The sequence below is a fragment of the Sphaeramia orbicularis genome, chromosome 15 (assembly GCF_902148855.1).
Source record: "Sphaeramia orbicularis chromosome 15, fSphaOr1.1, whole genome shotgun sequence".
Taxonomy (NCBI): Eukaryota; Metazoa; Chordata; class Actinopteri; order Kurtiformes; family Apogonidae; genus Sphaeramia; species Sphaeramia orbicularis.
This window is the reverse complement of record NC_043971.1, coordinates 17,479,256-17,489,790: the sequence shown is the minus strand read 5'-3', so window position 1 is coordinate 17,489,790 and position 10,535 is coordinate 17,479,256. Positions and strand designations below refer to the sequence as shown.

The following is a 10,535-nucleotide window of genomic DNA, read 5'->3' as shown; positions in this document are numbered from 1 at the left end:
GAGTAAACAACTATATAGAATTGTTATTTCTTCATAAAAATGGTTATTATTAGAAAACTGTTGATTTAAAAAGTGACGTGTGACATTCTTAATGTATGTATTGGTGTAACATAAGCAGGATGGATCAGCACCATACTCCATATTGCAACCTGTACAAATAAAACATGTGATATGTAGGATAGAATCTTACAAGAAAAATTGAGGAATCTAACAGAATAGAATATTTGTTTTTCAGGTAAATTCAGTTCAAATATAACTTGGCCATTTGTGACATGAAAATATAGCATTAATTGTGATGAAATTGGACATTTTTGACCTGAAAACATAGTTCATATGACCATCAACATGTTGCAACAGAACTGAAATCCTCTAAATTTGCATAACTTGCATTTACCAACACAAAGTTTCTTTGGGGATTGACTTCTATTGATTTCTTATGCACAAAGACAGAAATTAGACCTCTAAGCAAATTTGGAAAACCTTACTTAAAAAATTTGACTAGTAATGTATTAATTTCTAGGGCCCCTGTCAGTCATGGGCCCTTAGAATCATCACCACTTTTCTCCCTCTGACACATGACAGAGTGACTCGTGCCTCTGTGACGGGTCCGAAGTGTTTTTTTTTTTTTTTTCCTGCTCTCCTCATACTCTCCAGCTGATGATGTGAAAATTCCCACGCTTGTGAACGCAGCAGGGATGATGCTGCCTTGGATCCATGCTACCTTGCTAGCAGGTTGTAAGCTAACTGAACACAGGCGGTGCCGTGCGGATACTCGGGGATGTCCCACCCTTTTTAAGACAAGCTGAGGGCTCCGAGGGATTTATCGGCTTCTACTAAAGCAGGACTAACTTTTACACTTTTAAAACGAGATGACGACGCGATCGGAGAGAGAAAAAGCCCAGAAATTGAATGAGCAGCATCAGGCCATTCTTTCTAAACTGCTGAGAGAAGAAGACAACAAATACTGTGCGGACTGTGAGGCAAAAGGTAAAACTGACAAACTGCATTAAATCCCACATGTGTGCAAAAGGACATCAATATGTAGGAACTTAGGAGGTGAATAGTAGCTAAAGCTAACACCATGGTACCTGATGGGTTACTAGTGTGCAGCAATGTTAGCATCCCCCTCAGTTACCTAACACCGGTCTGTGCAACTTTTTATTAAAATCAATTCTATTATTTAATATTTCCAGGTTGCACTGTGGACATATGTAAATGTATTACTGAACAGAGAAAAATTAAGGTTGAATTAATAATTGTGAGCAATATTGGTAGGTAAACACAAAACACATAACTTCCGGTTTACGCTTTCAGAATAAAAGCCTGCACAACGTGATCACAGCATTATAATAATATAAATCATTAGATTAGCACAGTAACTTATAAATGATGACAATTGTACATTTTTCTTATAGGTTTAATGTATAAAAGTAAAATTACATGTAAATATTTACATTCACAAACTACCTTCTTGTAGTAAAATGTGAATAACCTGAATGAACTTTAAATGTCTTAAGAAAAATGAGTCCAGTTTCGACATTATTATGCCTGTTACTAAATGTTTTGTGATCCATTGTGTTAGTTGTGTTCATAATAAGGTTAAATGCAATTTTGTTAAAATTACGCATATTTTTCTCAAGAAATTTCAGGTTGTACATAGCTGTTCACATTATTTAAATTTTTGACATATAATTGTACTTTTTTCACATTAAAACAAGGACATAATTTTTGAATTGTCCTCATTTATAAGCTATTATGTTATCATTTTACTGGTCCAGCCCACTTGAGATCAAATTACGCCATAAACTAAAACAAGTTCGACACACCTGGCTTGTATTGTATATAAAACATAAAAGAATCCTGGTAAAGGTTCATACTGCCTTCCGAATATAGCTATTGTAGGTAATTCATATATCAGAAAGAGGTAGTTGTTTGCTTACCTGCTTTACTAGTTTCAGCTACTTCCTGCAGCCTTTGTCGGAAGAAATGAATTAGCTACAATAGATATACAAGAATCACGATAATTTGGTTATAAAAAGTGTCAGTCACACTTAATGTTAAAATAAAAATGTAATGTAATGACTGTTTTTGTGTTTAAAAAATAAATAAGTAAAAGACAATAATAATTATTATTAGTATTAAGCATGCAAAGTGAAAGTACTTCTTATGCAGAGACTCTTATTAACACTTTTAATGCATTTGATTAGTAAGTAATTTTATTTACCTTTTTGGTGCTAATGTAAGAACCACGTAGAGCCTGTCCTTAAGAGCATGGAATACTACTATATACTAGTGCACAGGTGTCAAATATGTGGCCCCGGGGGCCAAAACCGGCCCGCTAAAGGGTTCAATCTGACCTCTGGGATGAATTTGTGAAATGCAAAAATTACACTGAAGATATTCACAATCAAGGATGTTAAAATCATTTTAGGTCAGTTCAATCTAAAGTGGATCAGACCAGTAAAATACTATCATAATAACCTATAACGAATGAAAACCGCAAATTTTCCTCTTTGTTTTAATGTAAAAAAAAAAAAAAAAAAGTTAAATTACACAAAATTGTTTACATTTACAGACTAGTCTTTTACAAAAAATGTGAATAACCTGAACAAATATGAACAACCTGAAATGTCTTAAGAGAAGTATGTGGAATTTTAACAATATTCTGCCTGTTACTAAATGTTTTGTGTATTTGTAGATTCACTGTGATCTGTATGTTGTAATGTACATGTATAAATGATAAACTAAGGTATACTATTGTTAACATTGCATTTATTTTTCTTAAGAATTTTTAGGTTGTTCATATTCGTTCATGTTATGTTCAAGTATGGTTCGTAGATGTAAACATTTTCATTGTGGAATTTTACTTTTTCACTCAAAAACACAGAGAAAACTTTGGAGCTGACATAATTTAGAAGTTCTTATCCTATTATTTACATTATTTTACTGAACCGGCCCACTTTATGTCATATTAAGCTGTACTAAAATGAGTTTGACACCCCTGTACTAGTGGGTACGTCAGTAGTATAGCAATCCATTATACTTTATCAGTATAGTATGGAGCAGAGGTACACCACTGTAAATAAAATATTTTAAAAAAACTTAATTATACTTCTTTGTAAACTTGAGACAGGTCAATGTACATAATCATATTCCATTGTTGTAGAAAAGTAGAGCTTATGTATGTGTAAGTATGGTTGAATAGCAGTGTCTATAGTTATATTTTAGTGGTATATGCATTAATTAAGTGTAAGAAAAGTATTGAAATATATATGAAAATGTGCCATATATTGTAATATCTTGGAAGATGCTTTTATTTTGTTGTCAAATTCCCTTGACTTCCGGTTTGGAGTTGTTTAATTGCGGACACTTGACGCAGGTTCTTGCCCGACAGTATCGATGTCATGTCCTTGACTAGTTTATTTATGAGCGGAAAACGTGCGTGTCCTGTGAAGGTGGCATTAAAAGTAGAGGTGTAGCTCACTGGCCTAATGTTGTGCGTAAATAAATGCTGAATGTTAACTTAGTCTTGAAGCCTTTAGCCCTGTCAGAGGATGCAGCCAAAGACACACACCAGATCCCGTTAAAAACCCGAAGAATTTTCAGTAAATTTAAGTCATATAAGAAAACTAATCAAAGTACTAATGAATAAAAGAGTAATTATTGTTACTGAGGAATCTATTGTCAATTCGGCGTGCATCTTTTACATCAAACAATACATTTTACCCCTAAATTTGCCCTAACATATTATAAAGGTTTACCATTAATACTCAAATATTCCATTTACTGATGTTATTAAATGACCAATCTGTTTTCTTTAGTTTTTTTAGTGTTTAAGACACCCAACAATATTTGTAATTCATGTTGATTTATGATTGTTTTTCCAGATCAACATTTTTCCATAGTGCTTAATAAACAAACTGGACTAATCAGGCAAAATCTTAACAAGTATAATCATTTTACTCAAGAATTCAGAGTGATAAGATAGTATAATATGTAAAAAAAAAAAAAAAAAAAAAAAGTCTGTCGGGCTCATCATTTCTTATCTAGCAAAAAAGCTTCAACCATAACTGCTTCGTAAATCCTCAGAGCTCCTGTGTGCTTGCAGCAAAATATGGAAGCATAAAATTCCCAGGTTTTGGAGTGGAGCATGAAGGGCTCGTATCGGGGCTACCTGTGACTGTGATTAGATGCCTCTTGCGTCATCAGCGTGCCTCTGCTGCCGTCAGACAGCTGGAGTACGAGCAGACCTCAGGTGCTCATCACTGACTTTGCCTTGGGCTTGTGTTGCTTCTGTTTTTCAGTTTCGTGCAGCTTTAGTTTGAAAATTTGGTGCAGATTTCTACTAATGAGCTGCAGTGATTAACAGTTATGAGTTTGATGTTCGTTCATTTTATTCTGCTGAAAACCTATTAGACCTACATTCACCTCCTAAAGTCTGCCTAACAAAAATAAACAGAAAAGGATGTGGAGAGAGTGATTGAATATGACATTTCTGTTGGGTTTATCCAGCTATTTTTACCCAGTCTCATGGAAATAATTCTAATTATGATGGAAAATTTTCACTTTCAGCTCAAATAATCATGATCAAGTCATTATGGAACAATATTAAACATATTTAGATAAATTTAAGCGTAGGTTTGACAAGTTCGGGTTCAATGTACTTTATTGGTACCTATAGATAAATTAGATTTGCAGTTTTAACCCTTTCATGCATAGTGGTCACTCCAGTGGACAGTTGTTCTATTGTTTATTCATGGGTTTTGTTGTTTTAGTTCCATATCAGGACTCTTATGCGTCATCCAAAACACTGCAATTCATACAATTACTGTAACTTTGCTGTTCTTGATAAACCTGATCTGCAGTAACATGCTTTAGTGTAAATCAATTGCTAATTGGTATTAGACTGTAATTAACAAACAATTTTTTTTTTAATTTTTTTTGCATATCCTCCTGAGACCCAGCAATGCATTTTGTCCTCTGTAGGGGACAAAAGTTTGACAGTTTTACTTTAAAAATGCTGTCCATTACAAAGGACATTCCATAGAAAAAAATTAATCAATAAATAAAAGTAGTTTTAAAAATGTATCTGAAAAAACTGTTGCATTATGCAGTTTCCAATCGAGATAATTTTTTTTTATGTAAAAAAGCTAAAATTGTCCATTTCCAGGGTCTCAGGAGGATATTATCTCCATGAAATGAGTAATAACTAATATTAGAGTGTGATAAAATGTGAGAAAACAGTAGCAATTTAGCAATTAGTGGCATTAAATATGCTTTTATTTCATAGTTTTCACACAGTATATCACTTTCTGATGATGATTTTTGTATAAATGTTTCTTTGCTTCAAAACTTAAATGCATGGTGTCCAGCTGAGTGGACATTTTTGTAACGCCATGAAAAATACATTCATAAAAAAAAAAAAAAAATCAATTGCATTGTTTTTTTTTCATGCCTAAAGAGGAACAAAAACACTCAAGAAAAAAATATTGACTAAGGTTCTCATAATTCGTGCATGAAACGGTTAAAGTCATATTATCCATTAGCATTTTGACACAATACACATAAATATAGAGAATAAAAATAATTAATAGTAATGGATTAGATTTCTATAGCACCTTTTTAGTCACTCAAAGCGCTTTACGTCATTGACCCATTATTCACTTGCTCTCATATTTCCCCTCTGGTGTTGGTAAACTACATTTGTAGCCCTGGGGCAGACTGACAGAAGCATGGCTGCCAATTCGCGCCTACGGCCCCTCATACACTCATACACCAGTGTGAGTGGCACTTGAGGGACGGAGGGTGAAATGTCTTGCCCAAGGACACAACGGACTAGGACAGAGCAGGATTCGAACCGCCAGCCCTTCGGTTATTGGATGACCTGCTCTACCATCTGAGCCATGGCCGCCCCTAATTAACCCTATAACGCCAAACCTATCATATTTGATACATGAGTTTTGAAGCCCTCTACATGATCAATGGGATTTTTTTTCTTGAAAAACCTGATGTATACAATTACAGGGTGGGGAAGCAAAATTTACAATATTTTGAGGCAGGGATTGAAAGACAGTGTATGACCAATTAGTTTATTGAAAGTCATGAGAATTTATTTGCCACAAGGAAATGTACATAATAGAAAATGTTTTTATTCTATGTGTCCTCCTTCTTTCTCAATAATTGCCTTCACACGCTTCCTGAAACTTGCGCAAGTGTTCCTCAAATATTCGGGTGACAACTTCTCCCATTCTTCTTTAATAGTATCTTCCAGACTTTCTCGTAATAGTTTTGCTCATAGTCATTCTCTTCTTTCCATTATAAACAGTCTTTATGGACACTCCAACTATTTTTGAAATCTCCTTTGGTGTGACGAGTGCATTCAGCAAATCACACACTCTTTGACGTTTGCTTTCCTGATTACTCATATGGGCAAAAGTTTCGGAAGAGGTATGGATAATAGTGTTAGGTTTGATTATGACATCAACATATGTTTGGTTTCAAAACAATTGACGTAGTGCCTGCTGAGAAAAAACAACTAAATGTTCATTGTAAATTTTGCTTCCCCACCCTGTTAATACATGCAATACACAGATAATCCACCAGGGGGAAGGAATTTTTTCACCAGAGGCCTTTCCAGTGACACTACAAGACTGTCATTAATGAGGAAGGAAGCAGAACTTTGCCAATTTTGAAAAGGAATTACCCATGTATTAGACATTTTTGTATTATATTATGTTTTTGTTTGTTCAAAAATAGTAATATTTGAGCTTTGAGACCTGATGTATCAAATATGATACAAAATTGATACTCATACATGGAAATTGATATTTGAAAAATAATGTTTTGGTTGTTCAGAAGGACCAATAAAGGCTCCAGTTTCAAAGAACTGGAATTTTCTGTCAATGATTTAATGGTTCAGGCTTTACAGGGTTAAAAGATTGACAAAGAATGCTGCTTTTGTTAATGATTTTGTTAATCTATTACAATTTTCTGTGGGATTTTAATAATGCAGCATAATGTGTGAATAATGTAGCTAACATAAATTATAGATACTATCTGTATTTTCAGTGAGGTAAGACTAAATGTTGACTAAATTGTTCAAACTTCTGTGTAAATGAAGCTCAAAGCACCTGCTGTAACTTCCACGCCATTCCCTGCTTTGCTTTGTTGTGAGGAAACACAATTAAGCTTTTTCTGCCGATATGAATCAATAACAGGAATAAAAGCCCATAAACAGACCCTGATGAGTGCCTTCCGGGTCAGAGACCAGCTTTATTTGTTCTGTATTATTAAATGCTTGGTATTTTTCTTTGCAGAGAGACGTTTTGTCATAATGTGGGGTGTGTTGTTTCCCATGTGAGCTGATTTACAGCATTTTCAGCATTGTTCCTGTAAATCCAGCTTAACTGTTGGGGGATGACGTGTGTGTGTGGCCTGTGTAGGTTGGAGTCTTCTATTCTTAGAAGTGTTATTCCATTAAATAAATCAAAGAATATGCGCAGTTTAGTCGGGAAAATTTACTCAACCTTTTATTCAACTTAAAGGCCTTATTCACATGCAAAAAGATAAAACCGCAATAACAGAAAACAAATAGTCATGATGAAAATAATTAAAAGGAAAGTTAACGATATTGAATACAAATTAAACAAAGCAAATGACTCAGAATCACGTGCTCTTCTGTTGGAGGTGAACAGCCCTTCCTGTTTGCAGCTGTTTGTTGTCATAGTGATTAAAACGGCATTGATTTCCCATGATCAATCTGAGCTGAACTAAAGCTGTAATTACTCCAGAGTTTAGTCAAAACCTTTATCAGTAGGGGTGTAAGAAAATATGGGTTCTGCAATATATCACGATATTTCGTTTCACAATACTGTATTGATATTAAAAAGTACTATATCAATATTTTTAGGTACTTATTCAAATGCAGATATTGTGGAAATTCATTTTTGTTTTTTTGTTTTTCTTTTTTGTTTCAATTTTATTTATTATTATTTAACAGTCTTTTATTAAATAATGTTAGTTCCTTTGTTGGGATCGCACAAAAATAATGTTATGAATTAATAGAATATGAACATTTGAACAGGATCTTAAACTGTAATGTCTGTATAATATAATTTAAGTTTTAACACAGGAAAATTTTGTGATATAGCATTAGATCCTGTTGTGATCAAATAAATATGTGTTTAGTATTTGTGCGTATTTCTGGTGTAATTCAATTCTTCAAGGAAATAATCATTTTAAAAAAAGAAACAAAAAAATTGCTTTTTTAACAGCATCATGATATATCGTTATATATTGTATCATGATCCTAGTATTGTGATTTGTATCGTATCTCCAGATTCTTGCCAATACACACCCCTAATGGTAACCAGTGTTTTTCTTTTTTCTGACACTCATTTTTTATTAGTTTTTTATCATTTGGTCATACAGAACATAACAAACAACAGATAATAGTCTCAGTCTAATAGTAATGATAATTTAGGTTACAGTTATGAAATAGCTATCAAGTTACCTAACTAATAAAATTTTTAGAGCAGCAGTTTATATAGCTTTTCACAGGACTTTGAGACAAACCACACATTAATTGTATTTAAAGGGTAACCAGTGTTTTTCACAGGATTTTTGTGAGAGTTTGGAATCCAAAGAAAATGGTGTTCGTTTTAAAGTTAAATGCTTTTGTCTGGTACATTCACATTAAGATCTATGAAGAACTAGTCTTGTAATTAGTGCAATACATATGAATGTTGATCACAAAGCAAAAAATTACACTGTAAACAAGACTTATTCACAATAGTTAAAAGACAACACTGACTGGAGCAGACATTTGAGCTGTGAAAAGAAGTGAAAAAAATACCCACGTGTTGAACTGGTTTATTTAATTAAAAATATAGCCTACTGGATGAGGAAAACACAGTATCATTTCCCTGTTCGACATATTTTAAGGATGAACCGAACTGTAAAATGTGATGTAGTTTATATCAGGATGCTATCTTTTTTCATTATTGGTTTGAAATGTTTAATTTGTAGGAGACTTTTAATGAGGATCTGATATCACCCTTGCAGATTTTTTTTCTAACATGTCACAGATATGATTTAACATTGCACTGTCTGGTTCAGGGGTCTCAGCCTTTTTTTTTTTTTATAGTTCAAATGTCACATACAGCCTGATATGATCTCAAGTGGGTCTAACTAGTAAAATAATAACAATGACAATAAGTGACATTACATTTTGAACATGTTTACATCTACAAATTAAATGACATTAAATTAAAAATTGTGAATGACATGAACAACCATGAACAACCTGACATTACTCAAGAAAAGTAAGTGCAATTTTAAAAATATCATGCCTCAAGTTTATCATTTACACCTGTGCATTACAACTTACAGGTCACAGCGGATCTACAAATGCACAGAACATTTAGCAACAGGCATTATATTGTTCAATTTGCACTTACGCGTCTTAAGACATTTCAGGTGGTTCATATTTGTTCAGGTTATTCACATTTTTTGTGAAAGGATTGTTTGTAAATGTAAACCTTTTTGTGTAATTTCACGTTTTTACACTAAAACAAGGAGAAAATTTGGGGTTATTATTGGGGGTACATGTTATTATGCTATTACTTTACTGGTTTGATCCACTTGAGATGAAATTGGGCTGCATGTGGCGCCTGAAGTAAAATGAAATTGAAACCCACCATTGTCAATATCTTCAGTATATAACTAGTATAATTTGTGCATTTCACAAATTCAACCCACGGGCCAGATTTGACCCTTTGTCAGGCCGGTTTTGGTCCATGGGCCGTATATTTGACACCCCTGGTCTACTTTATTATATGAACCGTGCTTGTCTGACTAGAATGAATGAGCAGCATAGAAAAGGGTTTTATGGGAAACATTGGTGACTGGAAAAGTTGTTACTTTAATGAAGATGTGGGCTTCTGTAAGGCAGACCCCCCCCCCCACACACACACACATCAGACATCTTCTTAATGTCAATCAGGATTCAAGCTTCTGTTTGTTAATTCCACAAGCTTTTCTCACCCAATCAGTCCTGTGAAAATGTAAGGATCTTCAGTAACTTCTTATTTTCATGTCACGATGTTATCAGTCTTCTCCGGGAGGCTGCAGAGTGGGCGGCTGAACCTAAACTTAAACCGTGGGTTACACAGACAGCATATTATTACTGTGTTCACTGTAGCACCTCTTAATAGTCTCTATAGAATCCAGCTTCTGCATCCTGCTTTTTATGGAAGATTTGTTCCTCATTGTTAATGCTCAGTGAGTTAAATGTAAGAATCTGTAAGGACTGTCCACAAACCTCCAAACATTTCATGAATACAACAGCGTAGTATTGCCATAGTGTGGCATTGCACTAAAAACCCTACTTGACCTTCGTTTATTGCATTAACTCCAAGCATGAAGGCATGGGAGATTTGTTAAAAAAAATCCAATCACAATATTTCTTTTAAAGTAATCATGTTCATTATCACTCTGGTTCACTTTGTTTGTTTGTTAACGCTTTAGCAGCAGAA

General features: G+C 33.9%; 1 protein-coding gene across 5 annotated transcripts in view; it reads left to right on the top strand.

Annotated features, from left to right (window-relative positions):
* The first annotated feature begins 688 nt into the window (after positions 1-688).
* LOC115434057 (stromal membrane-associated protein 1-like) overlaps positions 689-10,535 on the top strand; it is a 255,969-nt gene continuing 246,122 nt past the window's right edge. For all 5 annotated transcript variants that reach the window (XM_030155725.1, XM_030155722.1, XM_030155724.1 and 2 more), the window contains exon 1: positions 689-987. In XM_030155725.1, the coding sequence (XP_030011585.1) occupies positions 870-987 (118 nt within the window). In that variant the 5' untranslated portion in view covers positions 689-869. The remainder of the gene's footprint in view (positions 988-10,535) is intronic.